Source organism: Nicotiana tabacum, chromosome 7 (genome assembly GCF_000715075.1).
Source record: "Nicotiana tabacum cultivar K326 chromosome 7, ASM71507v2, whole genome shotgun sequence".
NCBI lineage: Eukaryota > Viridiplantae > Streptophyta > Magnoliopsida > Solanales > Solanaceae > Nicotiana > Nicotiana tabacum.
This window is the reverse complement of record NC_134086.1, coordinates 15,531,049-15,556,145: the sequence shown is the minus strand read 5'-3', so window position 1 is coordinate 15,556,145 and position 25,097 is coordinate 15,531,049. Positions and strand designations below refer to the sequence as shown.

Sequence of the window (25,097 nt, the reverse complement as noted above, 5' to 3'; positions counted from 1 at the left end):
ATGCTAAATCCTACAATGAAATTGGGAGGTCCTCATTTTTGGTATTCAAATATTTATAAGGCTTTAGATCTTTCAAATGAGGAAATTGCGACACTTGCAGATGCAAAAGCTTCAATTAAGATTAACGCTCAAACAGTTTATAATGCTTATCAACTTGCCTTAGAGCATGCTAGGCCAACTATTCCAACCCCTACTTCGTCTAGCTCACAATCCTCTAAAAGAGTTGCGGGCTTAAAAGCTCTTAAATCTTGGACGGAGTTCAGGGGTCTCAAGGTGAAAATTATGATGAAACTTCACATCTAAATGAGCTTCAAGTTTATTTGTCTCAGGGACTTGAAAAGGAGAATCCAGACGGCTCTTTTGATCTTTTGGAATGGTGGAAGGCAAGGGAAAAACATTTTCCTGTTCTTGCAAGGATGGCTCGGGATATTTTATCAATTCAAGCTTCAACTGTTGCATCAGAGAGCGCTTTCAGTCAAGCAAGACTGCAAATAGGTGATCATAGAGCGTCTATGAGGGATAGCTTGGAAAAATCAGTATTGTTTAGAGATTGGATCCGCTCGGAAAGAAGAAACTTTGGAATTGCAGAAGCACAACCGGCGATAGATGAAGCTTATGAAGAAATGATAGCGGAACTTACGGAGGATTCGGCTTCGCCCGGAAGTGGTGATGAACAAGCTTCTTTTCCACCACCACCAACGCAACCTCCTCCGAACCTTGAAGGATTTATGAGATTTGTTAGAGATAATACATAGAATAATATGTAACTTGTATTTTGGCACATCTTCCTTAGTTTTTTTCCTTCTAATGGTGGTATTAGTACCTTGTTGTGCTCATTCCATTGGGGGAAGGATGACTAAGAAAGATATGTCATTTTTTGGTAATAAAATTTATTGCTTCTACCCATGAGCTTCTTTTCGCAATATTTCTTTGTCTATACTTAGAATTATTTATATGCTACAATATATACATAATATACAATATATATACTACAAGAAAATATATTTATAAGATACAATATATACATAAGATACAATATATATACTACAAGAAAATATATAAGAGAATATATATACATAAGATACAATATAATATACTACAAGAAAATATATTATGCTACAATATATACATAATATACAATATATATACTACAAGAAAATATATAAGAGAATATATATACATAAGATACAATATAATATACTACAAGAAAATATATTATGCTACAATATATACATAATATACAATATATATACTACAAGAAAATATATTTATAAGCTACAATATATACATAAGATACAATATATATACTACAAGAAAATATATAAGAGAATATATATACATAAGATACAATATAATATACTACAAGCAAATATATAAGAGAATATATATACATAAGATACAATATAATATACTACAAGCAAATATATTATGCTACAATATATACATAATATACAATATATATACTACAAGAAAATATATTTATAAGCTACAATATATACATAATATACAATATATATACTACAAGAAAATATATAAGAGAATATATATACATAAGATACAATATAATATACTACAAGAAAATATATTATGCTACAATATATACATAAGATACAATATATATACTACAAGAAAATATATTATGCGAATATATATACATAAGATACAATATATATACTACAAGAAAATATATAAGAGAATATATATACATAAGATACAATATAATATACTACAAGAAAATATATTATGCTACAATATATACATAATATACAATATATATACTACAAGAAAATATATTTATAAGCTACAATATATACATAAGATACAATATATATACTAAAAGAAAATATATAAGAGAATATATATACATAAGATACAATATAATATCAAGAAGTGATATTTATGCATGACAATTTAGTGTTTTACTATTGTTTTGTTATTTTCTTTTTCGTCAAGCACTTTAATAATTAGATATACATATATACTACATATTAATATAGCCATGATACTACAAGAAATTGTCTTAAAAAAAAAAAAAAAACCCGCTAGGCCCGCGAAGCCCACGAGCCCGGCCCGTTAAGCACAGGACCATGTGGGCTTAGGCCCGTCACGGGCCGGTTCCACCCATTAGGCCCACGAAGACCGGGACCGCCAGGCCCGGGACCGCCAGAGCCCGGGACCACGAAGCCCGGGACCGCGAGGCCCGGCCCGTTAGGCCCACTAAGGCCCGGGCCCGGGACAAAATACAGCATTACTTCGTGGCATCATCACTCAGCATATCCTCACACCACTCAAGCCACCGCATGACATAAATAGTATCTCAGGCCCTCGACCTCATATCACTCCGCATATCCTCACATATGGCCCTCGGCCTCACTCAGTCCAGAAATCATCATAAGCCCCTTGGGCATTAGTAAAACGGTAGTCCTCAGCCCAAAACATGATGTAGAAATATCATTTTAGTTTCAAAACTGAGTAAAAGTGGTTGAGTTTGTAAAGCAGTAGATAGCAACAGGGCTGAGTTCAAATAATAAGTCAAGTAGTGAGGAAACAGTGATAAAAATCCCCGAAGGGTCCAAATAGTTGGCACGAAGCCCAAATAGGCAATCAACCCAAATCATGATGGTAACAAATGAATTTCAGTCAAATATTCGATAAAATCATCATTCGAGATGGACCAAGTCACAATCCCCAGTAGTGAAGAACCCACGCTCATCATCCAACGCGTATCTTGCCTCAATATAGCACTACGATGTGCAATCCGGGATTTCAAACCCTCAGAACATCATTTACAACCATTACTCACCTCGAACTGGTTAATTTTCTAGCTCACGACGCCTTTGCCCCTTGAATTGGGCTCCACACACGTCGAATCTATCCAAAATCAGAACGAATACGTCACAACATGCTAAGGGGACAAAGCCCAAGCGAAAACATTCAAAAAATATCAAAAATCTCGAAATTAGCAAAATTCGAGCCCCGGGCCTACATCTCGGAATCGGGTAAAATTTATATTTTCAGAATCCTCATACCCTCACGAGTCTAACCATATCAAAATTATCAAATTCCGATACCATTTGGTCCTTCAAATTATCATTTTACATTTTTGAAAGGTTCCACAATTTTCTTCCCAAATTCCATCTCAAATCACGAATTAAATGATGAATTCAGTGATAGATTCATGTACTCTAACTAAATCTGAGTTAGAATCACTTACCCCGACCAATTTCTTGAAAAACCTTCGAAAAATCGCCAAAATTCGAACTCTCTAGGTCAAAATATCAAATAAAACCCAAAACCTCGTATTTATAGAGTACCCCTCGGATTCCGACACCGCTAACCAAATTCTCAAGAACTTCCAAATTCCATTTTTGATCAAAAACCCAACCAAACCACGCCCTAATGACCTCAAATTTTGCAGACAAGTCCAAAATGACATAACGAAGCTACAGAAACTCTCGGAATTCCATTCCGACCCTCGGATCAAAATCTCACCTATCAACCGGAATTCGCCAAAATACTAACTTCGCCAATTCAAGCCTAATTCTATACCGTACCTCCAAAACCACTTCCGATCACTCTCCTAAGTCACAAATCACCTCCCGAAGCTAACCGAACCATCAGAACTCACATCCGAACCCTCTAACACATAAGTCAACATCCGGTTGAATTTTCCAACTTAAGCCTTCTTAAAAGAGACTAAGTGTCTCATTTCTTACCAAATCCTCTCTGAACTCGAACTAATTATCTCGATCCCATAAAACACGGATAACGAAGCATAAAGAAGCTGAAATGGAGCGGTAACTCATGAGACGACTGGCCGGGTCGTCACATCCTCCCCAACTTAAATAAACGTTCGTCCTCGAACGAGTCAAGAAACATACCTGAAGCCTCAAACAGATGAGGGTATCTGTTCCGTATCTCCCGCTCGGTCTCCCAGGTAGCCTCCTCCACGGGCCGACCTCTCCACTGCACCTTCACTGAAGCTATATCCTTTGATCTCAACTTCCGAACCTGGCGACCCAAAATAGCTACTAGCTCCACATCAAAGGTCAAATCATCATCCAACTGAACCGTGCTGTAGTCCAAAACATGAGACGGATCCCCACTATACTTTCGGAACACAGAAACATGAAATACCGGATGCATACTCGACAGGCTGGGTGGCAAAGCAAGCTCATAAGCCATCTCTCCAATCCTCCGAAGAACCTCAAAAGGCCCAATGAACTGAGGACTCAACTTGACTTGCTTCCCAAATCTCATAACATCCTTCATGGGCAAAACCTTCTCACCGACCATGTAGGACACATCTCGAACCTTCCGGTCCGCATAACTCTTCTGACGTGACTGCGCTGTATGAAGCCTCTCCTGAATCACCTTCACCTTCTCTAAGGCATCCTGAACCAAATCTGTCCCCAATAGTCTAGCCTCGCCGGGCTCGAACCAACCAACCGGAGATCTACACCGCCTCCCGTACAAAGCCTCATATGGAGCCATCTGAATACTCGACTGGTAGTTGTTGTTGTAAGCAAACTCTGCAAGTGGTATAAACTTATTCGATGAACCTCCAAAGTCAATAACACAAGCACGCAACATGTCCTCCAATATTTGAATAGTACGCTCGGACTGTCCGTCCGTCTGAGGATGAAACACTGTGCTCAACTCTACCTGAGTACCCAACTCTCTCTGCACGGCTCTCCAGAACTGCGAAGTAAACTGAGTACCTCTATCTGAGATGATGGAAAAAGGAACGCCATACAACTGAACAATCTCCCGGATATAAATCCCAGCCAACCGCTCTGAAGAATAGGTAGTACACACAGGAATGAAGTGCGCAGACTTGGTCAGCCGATCCACAATCACCCAAATAGCATCGAACTTCTTCAAAGTCCGAGGAAGTCCAACCACAAAGTCCATCGTGATTCTCTCCCACTTCCACTCGGGAATAACCATCTGCTGAAATAAACCACCCGGTCTCTGATGCTCATACTTCACCTGCTGACAGTTGAGACACCGAGCTACACATCCCACAATATCTTTCTTTATTCTTCTCCACTAATAGTGCTGCCTCAAATCCTGATACATCTTCGCGGCACCCGGATGAATAGAATACCGCGAGCTATGGGCCTCCTCCAGAATCAGCTCTCTAAGCCCATCCATATTGGGCACGCAGATCCGGCCCTGCATCCTCAACACACCATCATCACCGACGGTCACATCTCTGGAATCATCATGCTGAACTCTATCCCTAAGGACAAGCAAATGTGGATTATCATACTGGCGCTCTCTGATGCGATCATATAAAGAAGACCGAGAAACCACACAAGCCAACACCCGACTAGGCTCCGAAATATCCAATCTCACGAACCGATTGGCCAAGGCCTAAACATCAACCGCAAGAGGTCTCTCACCAACTGGAATATATGCCAAACTCCCCATACTCACTGCCTTTCGGCTCAAAGCATCGGCCACCACATTGGTCTTTCCCGGATGGTACAATATAGTGATATCATAATCCTTAAGCAACTCCAACCATCTCCGCTGCCTCAAATTAAGATCCTTTTACTTGAACAAATGCTGAAGACTGCGATGATCAGTGAACACCTCACAAGATACGCCATACAAGTAATGCCTCCAAATCTTCAATGCGTGAACTATGACAGCCAACTCCAAATCATGAATGGGGTAGTTCTTCTCATGGGGCTTCAACTACCGAGAAACATAAGCAATAACTCTACCCTCCTACATCAACACACAACCAATCCCAACTCTTGAAGCATCACAATACACAGTATATGAACCTGAAGCTGATGGTAAAACCAGCACTGGAGCTGTGGTCAAGGCTGTCTTGAGCTTCTGAAAGCTCTCCTCACACTCGTCCGACCATACGAATGGAACACCCTTCTGAGTCAACTTGGTCAAGGGCGATGCAATGGAGGAAAATCCCTAAACAAACCGGCGATAATAGCCTGCTAACCCAAGAAAGCTATGAATCTCTGCGGCTGAGGACGGTCTGGGCCAACTCTGAACTACCTCTATCTTCTTCGGATCAACCTGTATACCCTCGCTGGACACCACGTGCCCCAAGAAAGCCACTGAACTGATCCAAAACTCACACTTGGAGAATTTTGCATAAAGCTTCTCCTCCCTCAGTCTCTGTAACACAACTTTCAAATGCTCCGCGTGCTCCTCCTGACTACGCGAGTACACCAGGATATCATCAATGAATACAATAACGAACGAATTCAGATAAGGCCGAAATACACTGTTCATCAAATGCATAAATGCTGCTGGGGCATTGGTTAGCCCGAAGGACATAACAAGAAACTCATAATGACCATATCTGGTCCTGAAAGCAATGTTAAGAATATCTGAATCCCTGATCTTCAACTGGTGATAACCCGAACGGAGATCAATCTTGGAGAACACCCTCGCTCCCTGAAGCTGATCAAATAAATCATCAATGCGAGGTAAAAGATACTTGTTCTTAATTGTTACTTTGTTCAATTGCCTATAATCAATGCACATTCTCATCGTGCCATCCTTCTTCTTCACAAACAAAACCGGTGCACCCCAAGGGGACACACTAGGCCGAATGAACCCCTTATCTAGGAGTTCCTGAAGCTGTTCTTTCAATTCCTTCAACTCTGCTGGTGCCATACGATATGGCGGAATAGAAATGGGCTGAGTGCCCGGCACCAGGTCAATACCAAAATCAATATCCCTGTCCGGTGGCATGCCCGACAGGTCTATAGGAAAAACATCGGGAAAATCCCTCACAACTAGGACATAATCAATACTAGGAGTCTCAGCTCCAACATCCCTCACAAATGCTAGATATGAAAGGCAACCCTTCCCAACCATACGCTGGGCCTTCAAGAATGAGATCACTCTACTAGGGATATAATCAGTCACACCACGCCACTCGATCCGCGGTACACCCGGCATAGCCAAAGTGACTGTCTTAGCATGACAATCTAGAATAGCACGATACGGAGATAGCCAATCCATGCCCAAAATAACATCAAATTCCACCATGCTCAATAGCAATAAATCAACTCGGGTCTCCAGACCCCTAATAATCACAATACATGAACGGTACACACGGTCCACAACAACAGTATCTCATACTGGGGTAGATACATGAATAGGTAAATAAAAAAACTCTCGGGGCGTACCCAAATAATGAGCAAAATATGAGGACACACAAGAATAGGTGGAACCGGGATCGAATAATACCGAGGCATCTCTGTGGCAGACTGGAACAATATAGCTCTTAACCGTGCAATCAACTTAATTAATAGCAAACTCCCCAACTTGGATCAAATCCATATAACAAAACACACTAAATAAATCATAACGCACATACTCTATTGTTGCTATAATACCATAGTGAGATTGAACTCACTCCTTCATACGCTTGTGGAAACACAAATCATCTGGAATTTTTAACTCTTCTGCAATTCTTGTATTCACTCACACAACAATTAAGCTCACTCTCTAGGAATCACAATTTAGATTTCAACGCATATTCTTCACTTGTAAATGAGATCTTCTAATAGACAACATAAGGATCACACCACCTTAGAACACTCCGCAGGAGATAACCCACCTGTTTTGCCTCTAATTAACATTTTGTATACCTTCCACTGCCATACATATTACACAGTCACTTAATCTTCCTGAGTCCAAACTCATACCGTAACATGAAATTTACTTCACTCCAGATAGGAGACATGAAAAGATTATTCACGCACCCATAACTCAGGGCTACACATCCAATTACAATGGAAATCAAACACTTAATGGTTCATCTATCATCCAGCAGACCTTCCTCGCCACTTCCGAGTCATATAGATACATCTCGCAGTACTGACATACTCATCACGTAGCTATCCAGCCGTCATTCAAACCAATAGGGGCAATACCGAACATATAAGTTCAAAACACTTGCTCACACAATCAACACCTCGGTGCTCAAGCCATAGGCAAAGATCCGACCTCAAGTCCTCCAGACCGGCCCAACATCAACTCATAGAGATCACATCTCGCCCCTCGATCGGGGAATCACAAGCCGTTGATGAACATCTGATACTGAGTGCTCATACGCGCATATGAACACGTGGAAGGAATTTCAAGAGTTACTTGTCAAGCTGAATCAAGGACGCACGATAAGAGTTTCAAGAATATGAAATTTTTCCTAAAGGTTCTGCAGCCTCTCGAGGATAAATACAGACGTCTCCGTACCGATTCGTGAGACTCTACTAAACCTGCTCATGACTCGTGAGACCTACGTAACCTAGGCTCTGATACCAACTTGTCACGACCCAATCCTCGAACTCGGTCGTGATGACGCCTCTCGTGAAGACAAGGCCAGCCAGACCAAAACGGAATACCTTTTTTAAATAGTTAATCATCATAACAGTAATAACATATAATATAATACTCATAAATTGCAGAATTTAACGATAATAACAGCAGGAACCATCCCGACACAGCCCAAACAGGGGTGTCACAAGTCATGAGCTACTACAGAATCTACTATAGGTCTACAAAGTACGGAATCCGATACAACAGTTTGAAGAAAACATAAATGATAGAGGATAAGAGAGTCAAGGGGTTGCGGACGTCAACAACTACCTCGTAACTCCGAATCACTACCTAGCCTGGAAAGAATCAACGCTCAGGTGCGGACTCTGCTATACGTGAATCTGCACACATGGTGCAGGGAGTAATGTGAGTACTCCGACTCAGTGAGTAATAATTACAAATAATGGTTGAAAGTATGAAAACACGTAAAGGCACAAAGCAATTCCATATCAAGCAGTAAAATCACTTAAAGCAGTAAATCAGTGAAGAAATCAAATGATATTCCTTTTTAAAACAAGTAAAACAGGTAATTTAACAGGTAATTAACAAGTAGAAATCTGCCCCTCGGGCACAGTATCAATCGCTCAGCATAGTATCAGCCCCTCGGGCTCACTCTCAGTACGGTATCAGCCCCGCGGGCTACCTCACAATCACTCAGCATAATGGTCAGCCATTGTTACCTGACCAACTTTCATCAAACAGTGTCATTGTTACCACTGTTTCAAATCACATGGGTACCCGCGCTCACTGTGGGTGTGCAGACTCCGGAGGGGCCCCTTACGGCCCAAGCGCTATATCAAGCCACCTCGTGGCATCATCACTCAGCATATCCTCACATCACTCAAGCCACCGCATGGCATAAATAGTATCTCAGGCCCTCGGCCTCATATCACTCAGCATATCCTCACATATGGCCCTCGGCCTCACTCAGTCCAGAAATCATCATAAGCCCCTTGGGCATTAGTAAAACGGTAGTCCTCAGCCCAAAACATGATATAGAAATATCATTTTAGTTTCAAAACTGAGTAAAAGTGGCTGAGTTTGTAAAGCAGTAGATAGCAACAGGGCTGAGTTCAAATAATAAGTCAAGTCGTGAGGAAACAGTGATAAAAATCCCCGAAGGGTCCAAATAGTTGGCAATCAGCCCAAATATGGCAATCAGCCCAAATCATGATGGTAACAAATGAATTTCAGTCAAATATTCAGTAAAATCATCAATCGGGATGGACCAAGTCACAATCCCCAGTAGTGAAGACCCCACGCTCATCATCCAGCGCGTATCTTGCCTCAATATAGCACTACGATGTGCAATCCGGGGTTTCAAACCCTCAGAACATCATTTACAACCATTACTCACCTCGAACTGGCTAATTCTCTAGCTCACGACGCCTTTGCCCCTTGAATTGGCCTCCACGCGCGTCGAATCTATCCAAAATCAGAACGAATACGTCACAATATGCTAAGGGAACAAAGCCCAAGCGAAAACATTCGAAAAATATCAAAAATCTCGAAATTAGCAAAATTCGAGCCCCGGGCCCACGTCTCAGAATCGGGTAAAATTTACATTTTCAGAATCCTCATAACCTCACGAGACTAACCATACCAAAATTATCCAATTTCGATACCATTGGTCCTTCAAATCATCATTTTACATTTTTGAAAGGTTCCACAATTTTTTTCCCAAATTCCATCTCAAATCACGAATTAAATGATGAATTCAGTGATAGATTCATGTATTCTAACCAAATCTGAGTTAGAATCACTTACCCCGACCAATTTCTTGAAAAACCTTCGAAAAATCGCCAAAATCCGAGCTCTCTAGGTCAAAATATCAAATAAAACCCAAAACGTCGTATTTATAGAGTACCCCTCGGATTCCGACACCGCTGACCGCACAAAAATGACCGCGGTCCGCGCAAAAACGACCGCGGCCACGTAGGTCTTGCTCTGCAGGGACAGACTTTAGTATTTTGGCTATAACTTTCGCTATAGATGTCCAAATTGCGATCTCTATACCTTTCTGGAAACTAGACACGAAGGGATACAACTTTCGTTTTTGAATCACCTCAAAATTCCTTGTGGATCAAAAGATATGAGCTTCCAAAGTAGGACCAGCAACCTGCAGTCTTCACGACCGCGGCCGTGGCCACTTTGACGCGGTCAGCACTAGGCCAGCCCGCCCAGCGCGAAAAGGAGCGCGTTCCGCGCCAAAACTGCTGCTCCCTCCATTTTTCTAAGTTTCGGGGTGTTCGTACTCGCTCAAAACTCACCCGAAACACACCCGAGGCCCCCGGGACCTCAACCAAAAGCACCAACGCATCCTAAACATTATTCAACCTCGTTCCAATCATCAAAACACCTTGACTAACACCAAAATCATCAAATCACATCGAATTCAAGCCTATGAATCTCAAGAACTTCCAAATTCCATTTTTGATCAAAAACCCAACCAAACCACGTCCGAATGACCTCAAATTTTGCAGACAAGTCCAAAATGACATAACGAAGCTACAGAAACTCTCGGAATTCCATTCCGACTCTCAGATCAAAATCTCACCTATCAACCGAAATTCGCCAAAATACTAACTTTGCCAATTCAAACCTAATTCTACACTGTACCTCCAAAACCACTTCCGATCACTCTCCTAAGTCACAAATCACCTCCCGAAGCTAACCGAACCATCGGAACTCACATCCGAACCCTCTAACACATAAGTCAACATCCTGTTGACTTTTCCAACTTAAGCCTTCTTAAAAGAGACTAAGTGTCTCATTTCTTACCAAATCCTCTCCGAACTCGAACTAATCATCTCGATCCCATAAAACACGGATAACAAAGCGTAAAGAAGCTGAAATGGGGGAAATGGAGCGGTAACTCATGAGACGACTGACCGGGTTGTCACAATTTCGATTTATTTTATGTCCAAACTTGTATAATAATGTATATCACTGCCTATTGAGTGTGTTTCCATGTCGTTTTGTGTTTTATTTGCGAAACTAGTATGTTATATTTATCCGGACTTAAATATTAGTGTTCTAAAAAAATGTAAAATTGAGATTTAATTTTTTATGTTGATATCCGAATTTAGATATTAGTGTTTCCATGTCGTTTTGTGTTTTTTTACAAAACTAGTATATTATATGTATTTTTGTGAATGTTATGTGATTAAAATATATTTGTTGTTTATATTTAGTTTATTTATTAGCGTAGTAAAATGTAGAAACTTTTAGCGTAGTAAAATATAGAAACTTTTGGCATAGTAAATTGTATAGTATTTTAGCGTAGAATCCCTGTAGTTTAAGTATTTTTTTGTACTGATAGATGAAAATATATACTTTGTATAATTAAATAATTAAAATATTGAATTTAACACACATAATTATTCGTGATTGTCACACCTCCTTTTTCCGGCACCGCGAGGTGCGTAGGGAGTTTTTTTTCCAATTAAAGGACAGTCGAAACGGGATTGGTTTAATTATTTCAGAGTCGCCACTTGGGAGATTTAAGGTGTCCCAAGTCACCAATTTAATCCCGAATCGAGGAAAAGAATGACTCTATATTACAGTCTGCGTACCAGAAATCCGGATAAGGAATTCTGTTAACCCGGGAGAAGGTGTTAGACATTCCCGAGTTCCGTGGTTCTAGCACGGTCGCTCAACTGTTATATTCGGCTTATTTATCTGATTTTTAATACAATTATGAACCATGTGCAAATTTTATCTTTTACCGCTTTATTATTATAATAATTATTTTTTAGGAATGTGAACATCGCTTAAAACATATCTTTGGATTGTGTCACATGAAATGCACCCACAATACGAAACATATTTTATTTTATGTTTTAGGATTTAGATTTGGGTCGCATGAAATGCGCATCCGAGTTTAAGAAGGTAAAATTAATTAAATCGCGCCTAAAGAGTCTAACGCGTCGTTATCTTTGGGGAAGGAAGTGAAATTCACTAAAACAATCCATCCCAAATTCTAAGTAATTTTTTTTAAATAAATAAATGAGATTGGAGAATCCTATACATTTGTATTATTTACATCTATCTATTTTTTAGCGAAATCCTTTAATAATATCCTTTAATGACTACCTTTTTATTATTACTAAATTTTTATAAATATAAAATCAATATCTACATTCTTGAAAATGACATATTAAATAGAAGAGAAAAACAAATATTAGCAGAAAAATAATAAAATTATAATCATAGATACAACATGGAATTATCGAAAAGTAAAAAATAAAAATAAAAAAAAAACTAATTATCCCATAGTTGGATTAAAATTCAAATTGTTAGTAAGACTATCTATTTATTTTTAGCGAAATCCTTTAAGAATATCCTTTAATGACTACCTTTTTATTATTACTAAGTTTTTTTATAAATATAAAATCAATATCTACATTCTTGAAAATGACATATTAAATAGAAGAGAAAAACAAATATTAACAGAAAGTAATAAAATTATAATCATAAATACAACATGGAATTATCGAAAAGTAAAAAAATAAAAAAACTAATTATCCCATAGTTGGATTAAAATTCAAATTATTAGTAAGACTTAAGCTTATTGAAACTAATTATTTACAAATACTGAAAATTGAAAGAAATAAAAATAAAAACTTGAGTACTAAATCATATTTCTAAAAATTTAAACAATTTAACATTAACTAACTTTGTTTTAATTCATCATGTCCTAATACTTGTTTGCAAACTAATTCATGTTATAACTGAAATTGACTACATGATTCGGATTAACTTATCGTTGACGAAAAACCTTATGAATAAGGAACTTAGTTAATTTTTGCCAAACTGATTCAATAACGCAATTTTTACGTTATTTCTTCTATTTTTTTATTTAAACAATTTTAATTAATAATCAGGTTTAAATATATTTCCTAATAATCTGGTAAAGACGTTATTTAATATGTCGCTATAATATGCCTAGTTATGCCGATGACAGTGATTTACGGAATAATAATACCTGAATAACCTAAATACAATACAAAAAATTAAATTAAACTAAATTAAAAATTTAACACTCCATTCTTCATTTCAGCTTACAAAATGCCAAAATTACAGTTGTGTACCTGATATTGTCAATATAAGAAGAAGAAAGTCAGCAACGTAATACGTAACACAGCAACAGCAACAATAACCAGCAATAACCAGTCAACGAAAATCCCAGTGACAGCTTTGAAAAATTCAAAATAAAATCCAGGAATGCCGAAAATAACGGACAGAAACCAAGGGAAATTTTCAGATTTTTGAAAGGCTAGTTAATCTTCAACCCTTAATTTCTACACCTGTATACCAGAATATTTATCAGGTGTGTACTACTTTCTCTTCTAATTTTCAATTTTTTTCTTTGTATGTTTTTCTTTTCTTCAGAGTTTCAATTTTTTTTTCGGAATAAATGTTCAGCTTTTTTTCAATCTCTTTTTTTTTTCTGTCTGTATTTCTTCCCCTTCTATCATTTTTCAGACCTCTATATATAATCTCCACCCTTTAATCAATTAAAATCAATCCCTTTCTCTACCAAACCCATTATCTTCCCACTCATCCCCATTACATTAAATAAATATATCACATCACCCCATTATATTTTGTCCCCCATGCTTTATTTAAAATAATGCAAGATTCCCCTTTAATTTAAATCTTGTCCCCCCTTTATATTAAATAATCATATCACAACCCACCCCATTTCATTTTGTTCCCCATGCTTCAAATAAACAATTACAAAATGTACAATTCCTAAACTACCCCTTCCGACCTTACTGAAATTACCAAACTACCCCTGAACGTATTACAAATTTACCAAACTAACCATCAGCTATAACACATTAATTAATCAAACTTAACCAAAATATAGACAATATGATCAATTTCTAACAATGTTCAAACAACAATATGAACATGGATGAACATCATAACAACAATATCACATGAATACGATTTTAACAATATTTCAACAACAAATCACATGAACATGAATTGAACAACAAAGAACAACTAAAATTTGATTGAACAATATTTTAGCAACAAACAATCCTATTTTTGGATTCAACAACAACAACAAACAAAGTATGAAGATTTCTAAATTCAATCATATTGAACTTAAAATCAACTCTAACAACATTACAACAAACAATTCTTATATTAAACTTTAAACAAGATTATGAGAACAATTCAAGCAATAATCATAAATGGTAAACAAGAAATCAAACTATACAAAATTCGGATTCAAGATCATCCAAACAAAGTATGAACATGAATGAATCTATTTTAAGACAACAAACATGACGGATTAAACGATTAAAACAATATATTCCTTTAATACAACTAAATTCTTTAAACAAATAACAAGATCGACGAAGAAACAATTATGAACTTAAACTTGAACTTAACAATATTAACAATTTCTAACAATACATAAACACATGAAACAAATTAAAGAAATAGTTGATTAAATTTCAATTTGAATCTAACAAACATCAAATTAACAAATATTCATTTAAACAACAATACAAACATGAAATAAACATGAAAAATAACTAATTAATCTTTCATTTTGAAATCTGAAAATTAATTTTAATAAAACACATGAACATGAATAAAACCAAAAATCAAATATCCAACCATAGACATGAACAAAACAAACATTTGCCGATTTTAGATTCGAAAAATATCCAAACGAAATACGAACAAAAATAAAACTCAAAAACTACTAACCGGATCGAAACGAATATGTACGGACTGTTTTGACGAGCCTCGACCAAAACTCGACCAAACGACGACGACCAAACCTGAAACAAAGCTCGAACACGAAATATAGCGATACACAGTCGAAAGCAGAAGCCGAAGCAGTAGCAGCTGGATTTGGTTTTGTTTGGACGGAGCTTCTGCTTCAGCAGTAGCGGCAAATGATGGAGAAGGTCGATGCACTGGATGTAGCGAAGAAGAAATAACTGGGGGGTGTGTTTGGTGCTTGCGCGAAGAAGCTTGCAAGCAGGAGCAGCTGGCCATGGTGAGCTCAAGCAGCAACGACGCAGCAGGAGTAGTGCTCGACGAGCAAAACGCAACCAAGGCAGCGGCGAAGCAGTCGGGGAGGTCGACGTGGATGGCGGTGACGTTGGTTGTTCCGAGCTGGACGTAGCGAGCAGCAGAACGCTCATGATAATATGAGGTGAAGAAGAAGAACCAACCATGATCAGTTGGAGCTCAACAAAGACGCAACAATGGGGCTTTCTTCGGAAACCAACCATGGTTGCTCCAATTGTCAAGTTTTCCGGCGATTGGAGGGGTCATTTGGAGACGAGGAAGAAGATGGAGACGTGATGTGAAGAGTTGGTTGTCGATGGGGCTGGTGAAGGGCAGCCATGGACGTTGGGTTGGAGCTTTGGAGGAAGAAGGAAGAAAAATGGGGGGGGGGGGGGCGGATGCTTAGGTATTTTTAGGGTTTTCCCTTCTTTTTTTTTTGTTTTGTTTTTTTTGTTTTGTAAAATGTAAGACAAAAAGGGTTTGGGTCTTTTGGGTTATGGACTGGGTCGACCCAGTTCGAAATGGACTGGGTCGTAGGGAAGATTGGGCCATTTTTTGGGCCTATGGCTTGAAGTTGAAGAAGAGGCCTAATTCCGACTTTCTTTATATTTTCGCTCTCTTTTCTTCTTTTATTTTTCTAAAACTAAATTATAAAAATACTTAAACTATTATTAAGAACTAAATTAAGTTATAAAAGCGCAAATTAACTCCCAATAACAATTAACGCACAATTAAGTAATAATTAAGCATAAAATTGTATATTTGGACATTAAATGCTAAAAATGCAAACGATGCCTATTTTTGTAATTTTTATTTTTTTGTAAAACAAATTTAATTACTAACAATTGTAGAATTAAATCCTACATGTGAAAGGCGACATATTTTTGTATTTTTTATTAATTTAGCAAATAAACATGCACAAACAAATACAAATAATTATTCAAAATGTCACAAAATATCACAAAAATGGCACACCAAGAAAAATTATTTTATTTTTGAATTTTTTGGGAGTAATTCTCATATAGGGCAAAAATCACGTGCTTACAGTGATAGTTTGGTGCTATTGAGCCTCAAATATCGAGCCTGGAACCCAATAGTTATATATACTTTGTACAATCAAATATTAAAAATTAATAATTTAAATTATAAAACAAACACACACAAAATAATCAAAAAATTGAATTTGACACGCATAAATATTAATGATAGTTTGGTGCTACTGGCCTCAAATATCGAGTCTGGATCTCAATAGTTATATATACTTTGTACAATCAAATAATTAAAAATTAAGAATTTAAATTATAAAACAAACACACACAAAATTATAAAAAAATTGAATTTGACATGCATAAATATTAATGATAGTTTGGTGCTAATGAGCCTCAAATATCGAGTCTGAAACCCAATAGTTATGTATACTTTGTACAATTAAATAATTAAAAATTAAGAATTTAAATTATAAAACAAACACACACAAAATTATCAAAAAATTGAATTTGACACGCATAAATATTAATGATAGTTTGGTACTACTGGGCCTCAAATATCGAGCTTGGAACCCAATAGTGATATATACTTTGTACAATCAAATAATTAAAAATTAAGAATTTAAATTATAAAACAAACACTACATCGAGGTATTGAGTGAGTGTTTGTGTGAAAATTTGAAAATGAAGGAGTTAAACCACAATAATACAATACTCTACTACGATGTGAGACATACATTCTTAACCTTTTGTGTGGGAAGGGGGGGGGGGGGGCACAATTTTTTTTAAGATCAAGCAGGGGGCAGAAGCAGGGGGATTTTAAAAAAAATGGGGGAAAGGGTTCTGGTCGGGGAAGAAGACGAAGGGCAATATTTAAATGGGGTATAGCGTATGAAAAGAAAACGCTACATATAGCGTATAATAACAAGACGCTATATATGACAGTCAAATCGTTAGGCGATATAGCGTGCAATTACAACACGCTATACCTTAACGACAAAAGTTACCGTTAAAGTATAGCGTTTTGTAATTGCACGCTATATATAGATATGTATTTTTTTTAACACCTATTAACGTAATTTGAGTAAAAAAACAATATTTAAGTTCCGGACTCGAATAAGTTATATGAGAGTTGGAATTCCATGGTGCACTTTTTAGCTTCACTTTTGTTTTCCCCCCAAAACAACATCGATACTTTCTTTTAAATACAGACCAACCAAATAAAATTTACTAGCTGAAAGTATCACTTATGTCCAAATTAGTTCTGTTTTTTTATCAGGTTATTATTGCATATTAATTGGAGACCGCTAGGAAGTCATAAGGTTCAAATTCTAAATCCTCTTTTGAATTTATGTATAGTACAATCAAACGTCTCTATAATGAAGTTATTTGTCCGAATTTGTTTTGGGTGATGTAGCGAACTGATGTTATAGAGAACATAATAACATGAAAATCAATTCACAAGTAAACTTAACCCTTATAGTGAATGTTGTTTTACATAATAGTTGTTATAAAAAAAGCCTGACTATAGGTATATAATCACGTAAAATCAATATATGGCTAGAAAAAATAAACTGTAAATTCGGCAGACTATTTGTGTAAAGATCCCACAATCTTTCCCCATTGATTTGCTATAGAAATTACACCAGATAGCTACCTAAGGGAGTGCGTCATGAATTTTAATTTTTTAATTTAAAATTTTAAGATAAAATAAGTACTAGATAATATTTAAATAGTATTTCGAAGAATGATTATAGGTGCACTTGCTCCATTGATGTTGGACGAGTGGCTCAGGCCCAGACCCACCAAACAGCCCATTTAGCACAAAACCCATAAACCTAGCTCAAATCCTCTTCATACTCCCACAAAAAACCCTATTCCCCTACCGACCCCATCTCCGCCGCCCGTGAAGGTCGCTGATTTCCATATCTACAACCATGGTAGCCATCTCCGCCGCCACAAAATTTTACTTTTTTCGCTTTTTCAACGTCTATTATGATGTTTTTCTTTTCTTTCCTCTCAATTTTGCTTTGTTTTGTGTTGTGTTGTGTTTCAACAGGCGGACGTTAATGCCGATGTGACGAGTGGACAGCCAAAGAAGAGAACGTTTAAGAAGTTTAGCTACAGAGGAGTGGATCTCGATGCTCTTCTCGATATGTCCACTGATGAGCTCGTTAAGCTCTTCAATGCTCGTCCTCGTAGAAGGTATTTTTTTCCTCATTTTCATCTTCCTTAATTTTCGTTTTATTTATGAATACTACTTATATTATTTGTTTGTGATTTACAGTTCGATTACTATACCTAAGTACTATAAAAATGTTATTTTTGCAATTAATAGCCTTTTAAAATTTTTAGAATATCCTAGTTAAGAACTATCTAAAGATAGAGAGTTTAAGTGTTAAAAACATTTAAGCTAGTAATAATTTTCAGTTTATTATTGATAGTACTTGGCAAAAAAAGGGCAATCTAGATAAAAAGTATTACAAAATGCTTTTCCTTACGATTTGAAGTCTTTCATAAATGTTTGACAAAATCGTGGTTTAAGGAATAATTGTTTGAATCTCGGAATAGTATTGGTGTTATATAAATGGGATAAAGAGACTAAGAGAGTGCATTATCTTTTATGGATTGGAGCTATATTTTATTGTAGTACTTAGCATGTTACGTACACTGAGTTAATTACCTGTAGTTGCATTATACAGTAATTCGTGCTTAGGCATAAGATTATTTTGAGTGTTGATACATCTTAACATTTGTATGTCAATGCTGAGCATAATTCTGTTGGATTTGTGGCAGTTTTTGTTAGAACTTCTGATCTGATTTGCTACATCTTATTTATTGCAGGTTTCAGAGAGGTTTGAAGAGGAAGCCGATGGCACTGATCAAGAAGCTGCGGAAGGCGGTATGCAATTTTGCTGCTTTTACTTTTTTGTGCCCTCGCTATCATTGGTCTTATTTATTTATTTATTTAAAAAAACCCATCAGTTTTGTAGTATGAATGCATCACTCTGTTAAGAATATTCTATTTGCCTTGTGATGCACATTGCTTCTGTAACATTTGCTACATGACTTAATATTTTATGAGGCATCTTTTACAATGCTGAATTCAGTCTATTTGAAGTCATTGTAGTATATTGACAACCATTGACACCTTGCTTATTTAACTTGATCTGTCATAGTAGGTTTGTATATTTTGTGTCACTTGAGTGACACACTGACACTGTATACGAACATCATCTATTGAGAAGATAAGGTTTTTGCCTATATAGTATTAGCTGATTCATGCATATTGCATTGTTTAGTTCTTGTTGCAATCTTGTCCGTTTACATGTTATTTGGCTTTTATCAATTTTGGTATCCATATCAAAAACCCCTGCTGCACCAATTTTGAGCTGTGTAGTTAATGACAGTGAAATTTCTCATTTTGGTATTCTAAGTATATGATGAATGCTTTACTCAGGGTGAATTGATACAATGCTGAATTTACTAAACAAATTAGTTTAGATCTTCATCAGCCTTACTGGTTAAGTGTTAAAATATCTTAAGGTCTATCCCTTGTTTCTAGTTTGAGGATTGAGGCAATGTAGGGGTGTAATAGTAAATTCAATTTGGCTGACTTTATAGTGGAATAGCTAATTTAGCTCTGAACTCTGTTGGCATTGTTGACTGTTAATTGAGTTGAACATTACATGACTAGGATGAAAGGCACCCAACAGATCTTTTTGATTGAAAACCTGACCTGGATTTGTTAGTGTTATGATTGATTGCTTATGTAGACAAAGATTGTCTTGTCTTGGGGAAATATGAGCTTTTATTTCCAGAGTTATTCTGTGTTTTCTGATGATAGCTCATTTATGGCGCGCTTAAGCCTTGAAGCTCCAAAAAACTTTGTGGAGGGCACTTCACCTTGCTTAAGGTGCGCTGCAGTGTAGGCAAGGCACTAAGGCATGCTCACTCATTGCCCATGAGTTCTATCTTAAATTGTGCTTTACGCTTAAAGCTCCAATAGACCTGCAGCGCTTTTTAGAGCTTTTCGCCTTTGGCAACACTTGATCTGGCATGAAATAAAGTTCACATTTTGCTGATCACTCCTGAAATAAGATGTAGTGGTAATCTTGGGGTGGATACTACTGAATGATGGTGTGTATTATTTGGTTTTAGAGGATTCAGAGTCTAATATGCTGCTCCAACTTACTTGAAATGTATAGTTTCTTGGTTTATTGAGCTAATTTTTTTGTTGATATGCCTCTATGTTTCTGTTGGTGTTCGTTTCCTTTCAGCAGATACTCGTATTGCCTTTATTCTTTTTCACCTGCACCTACTCATAGCAGCATCTTTATGCAGAAACGCGAGGCTCCACCAGGTGAAAAGCCAGAGCCTGTCAAGACCCACCTGAGGAACATGATTATCGTTCCTGAAATGATTGGAAGTGTTATTGGAATTTATAATGGAAAGACTTTCAATCAGATTGAAGTCAAGCCTGAGATGATTGGCCACTATTTGGCTGAGTTCTCTATCTCATATAAGCCTGTCAAGCACGGTAGACCTGGTATTGGTGCTACTCACTCGTCAAGGTTTATACCACTCAAGTGATCTGGTCGAGTTCTCTATCTCATATAAGCCTGTCAAGCTCGGTAGACCTGGTATTGGTGCTACTCACTCATCAAGGTTCATACAACTCAAGTGATTTGGGTGCCAATGTCTACTTTTGCTTCTGTTCTAGCCTTGTCTGAACTGTTTCGTACAACAATTTTGATGTGAGACCAAGTGTTATTACTGTTTAGTTTGTAAGACTAGTGTTTTCCTGAAACATCAAAATGGATTTGGCATTTTTTTAATCATGAATATCGTCATATTTGACTTGCAACCTCAACTGCTTGATTTGCGGAGTATGGGCCCATCCTAATGATGTCCCAGAGTTTTGGACAAGTAATATAGTCCAAGTAACTGAAATATGTGCATTGAGTGCTGTAGATATGTGATAATATAGTCGAAGTAACTGAAATATGTGCATCGAGTGCTGTAAATATGTCTATCTTGATGTTGAATCCAAATCTCCTTGCAGCTTATGAGTGACAGAATACTCTATTGTGATGCTCGAGACTCGATTTATCGCTGCTAAAATTTCAGCAGTTTATTTAACCTAGAATGGCTTGACGAGGAAGATCAAACAAAAGAAAGGGGAAGAAAAAAAGGCGATTCTTTCCCAGTTCATTTGCAAAGTTGCACTTGTGGTTGTGGTATTGAATAAATTGCTAGATTGGTCTACTCGACTAATATTAGTAACAAGGCTAATACGACGAGGAATTGGAAATGGTATATTTATTTCACTAGAGTTCTGCATTATATACTTTATCCTTAATGAGAAGCTTTTATAGCTACATCGTTCGTGATCTTTCTTTGTTAAAGTCCATGTAATCAATGAATTGATATAGTACAATAGAGACAACAGGATTGAAAAGTAAACGAAAAAGGAAGAAGAGACGAAGGTGCTTTTTCCAGATTACAAGATTTTGTATATATATGAACTGGTCAACCTCAGACATCAAAATTTTCTTTCACATCACAAGTTGCATCATTCTGTGGCTGAAGTTAACCAAGTCATTGGCAACTGGTGTGCACGAAAGTTCCTTTCAGTTTCAAATAGAGTATTTTGCACTGCTTTTTCCACCTCTGCTGCTCCGATCTATCAGAAATTGACCATAATTAGCCACATGATTAAATCAATGAAAGAGACAACTTAACCAACATTTAAAAGATATGGAAAAGAAACAAGAGTGGGTGGAACTAGCGCAAGGTAGTAGGAGAGTATCATAAGACACATAGTCATAATGTTGAGTTTATGCGTTCTAAATTCAAGAAAAAGTAGCTTACTGAATTTCATATAATTATTTAAACATATTAAATAGATATCTTAAAACAAATACATATTCTAGACCAAAGCTAGCGAATTCTGCTGATCTCGTAAGTTGAACGGTAACTCCATCCATGAGTATCACAAACTTCCTCTTCTAAAGTTATTTTTTCCTTGTAAATATATGATATCCGAAACTTACTAATCTGACTAAGTTCGAATTCGAATAATGTAGCTCCACAAAAAAGCCTAAGGTTCTCTACTACAAAGTTATTTGCAATAAGATTTGACAAGAATTAAAGGATATACCTCTAATATGTAAGATAAACACTTTTATATTAAGCTATCACTCAAATTAATGGTCACTAACCTTAGTTTCTATTTCTAGAATGGAGGAGAATTCTTGCTGAGAAAAACTTGATTGTATGGCATTTGCTTTGGTTCCACAGTTCTTCAAACACTTGAGAACCTCTAGCATTGAATCTATCCCATAAATGGGATAATTAATTTTTACTTTGATTTTAGCCTTCTCAAATTCCTCCTTTTTACTCTCTGCTAAAATCATCTGAAGTTCATCATTTCTCTTCTTTAAACTTTCCTTGTATTTTTGCAGCTCTTGAATTCTGCTTGCTGCTGTTTGGACTATAGCATTCTTCTCACCCTGCAATCACATGTTCATCATATTTTAAAATGTACTTTTCCATCTTATATGAAAAAAAAGAACCAGTTATAATTTAGTTTATTAATAACTAAAATTCTAATTTTTTGTGTAAAAAAAAAAGAATTAATCCAGCCCAATGTAATTTTGAGAACTTGTCAACTTGATCCTCAAACAAAAATTTGAACAAATTACAATAAAATATGCTTGCATCGAGTTAGACTTCCTACGTCACACTCCCTTGGGTACGGCCCTTCCCGAATCCTGCGTGAACACGAGATGCTTCGTGTATCGGGCTTTCCTTTTTTATTTTTCAGCAAAAATTACTAATTAGAACTACAACTTCAAGAAGAGAAATACACAGAGGTCTCCGGTTTGAGCACTGGAATTGAGTTAGGGAGCATTAAAACTCTTATGGTAGGCTTCCCAAAATATTAGATGCTTGAATAAAAGGAAGAAATTAAAATATTGGAACCAAGATATATGTAATATATATATTACAAGACCAAAAAATTTTAAAGGACAATTCGGTCCGGGAAAGGGCCGAACCCCAAAGATGTGATGTAAACAGTCTACCCTAATACAAGTATTATGACTGCTTCCACAACTCGAACCCGTGAGCTGTAGGTATGGAAATGTACTAACCTTGGTTCCCATTGGGAGCAATTTATGCAAATCCAAATAACTCTGCTTCTGCTTTTCTCTTCTAATCCTCTCTTTAATCATATGTTTATGCACTTTCTCTCTTTCCATTTTCACTTCTCCAATTTTAGGAATCCAACTCTTTTTCAAAAACTCCATCATCCTCTTGTTCATGTTCCGATGATTCGCCGATACATTTCCATAGCCAGAAACTCCAAATCCTTCAATGGATTGGTTTCTGAAACTCGCAAAAGCACTTTGATTCATCAAAAAAGCTTCATTTTCAAACCATAAAACCTCTCCATTATTGGTTTGTGAAGATTGAATTTGAAAGAACTCTTCCATGGCTTGCTGGGAAATTTAAAAGTTAGTTATTCTAACGGTTATATATTTGACAGAGTTTGAGAGGGTGTAGAGGAATTTTAGCATAATATAAATGAAATTCACATTTAACATATGGTCAAATGTTTTGGTACCTTGGACTTTGACTTGAAGAGTTCCTTCAATTGGTCAAAACTAGTCTTCTAGCTACTTGTATATTTTTATTTATTGGTGGGAAGATTTATTTTATAGCATTTTCTTTGTATTCGAGTTCTATGAGATACTGACACCTCCTACCACCAACACGTACCAGGTAATTCTATATACTAAGATTTGGATAGATGAGAAAAAATCATCTAATTTTGTTTTTTTGCCCGCAGGTTTAGTTTATAGTACTAATAGTCACATCTTTACAAATAAAATATATACTAGTATTTTCAAGAATGTAGAATTTAAACTCCTACCAAGTTAACTTTTGCATATTACTTTAATAATATTTAGAGATAATACATATAGTACTTCTCTTTTAGCTAAGGGTATATGGGAAACAAACTTTTTAAATTCTAGCGAGTAACATATTTTTCTTATGGTTTAAAATATACAAAAATACATCATGTACTGTTTAGACTTGTCTTTCCCAGTTTATTTTTTTTAAAATACTTTATTTTGTAAGTGAAATTAGTTGAAAGTTTTGAATTGTATAACACCAGAACAAAGAATATGTTTTGTTAAGTGTATAAGGTGAAAATTCGTCCACTTTTAGGTTAAAAGTATAGTAAAAAATCGAAGTACGTTTAATGGAGGAGACTTGTCCCTGTAGTAGGTTATTTACTACCGAAGCGAAGAAAAAACCGGATCAATCAAAGGAGGTATTATTGCGAGCCCTCTACCCCACACACCTAAACAGCTTGCGTGGTTCACCAATTTGATCGACTAAATCAAAAGAGTGATTAAATCGATACAAAGGTGCATTAAGAGATTGATGTGTAATAGACCATTTTACTAGTATAAGTGAGAAAAGTAGTACATTATAACTCAAAATCTAAAGTTAAAAAATCTATTTTGTTCAGAAAAAGGCATCATAACTATGATGGAGGGAATAATTTATATTAAAGTGGGTGGATTATGGTCAATAGTAGTTGTACAAGTTATTTTGGAACTTGTCTACCAAAGTGGACTCTCTTTATTATTACCCTTATGTACCTTTGAAGTCTATATTATAAAA

The 25,097-nt window shown here is 36.5% G+C and overlaps 2 protein-coding genes across 2 annotated transcripts; one reads left to right on the top strand and one right to left on the bottom strand.

Annotated features, from left to right (window-relative positions):
* The first annotated feature begins 18,177 nt into the window (after window positions 1–18,177).
* On the top strand, window positions 18,178–21,235 carry LOC107791201 (small ribosomal subunit protein uS19-like). The gene is made up of 4 exons (XM_016613219.2): window positions 18,178–18,337; window positions 18,457–18,602; window positions 19,242–19,299; window positions 20,742–21,235. Exons 1-4 carry the CDS (start codon window positions 18,335–18,337, stop codon window positions 20,988–20,990), a joined length of 456 nt encoding a protein of 151 aa, XP_016468705.1. The 5' UTR covers window positions 18,178–18,334; the 3' UTR covers window positions 20,991–21,235.
* Window positions 21,236–21,796: 561 nt separating this feature from the next.
* On the bottom strand, window positions 21,797–23,913 carry LOC107791200 (transcription factor bHLH92-like). Its single transcript, NM_001325515.1, is given in 3 exon segments — window positions 21,797–22,083; window positions 22,622–22,912; window positions 23,555–23,913. Coding segments are annotated over 3 exon segments (666 nt in total). The 5' UTR covers window positions 23,819–23,913; the 3' UTR covers window positions 21,797–21,972.
* Window positions 23,914–25,097: the final 1,184 nt, after the last annotated feature.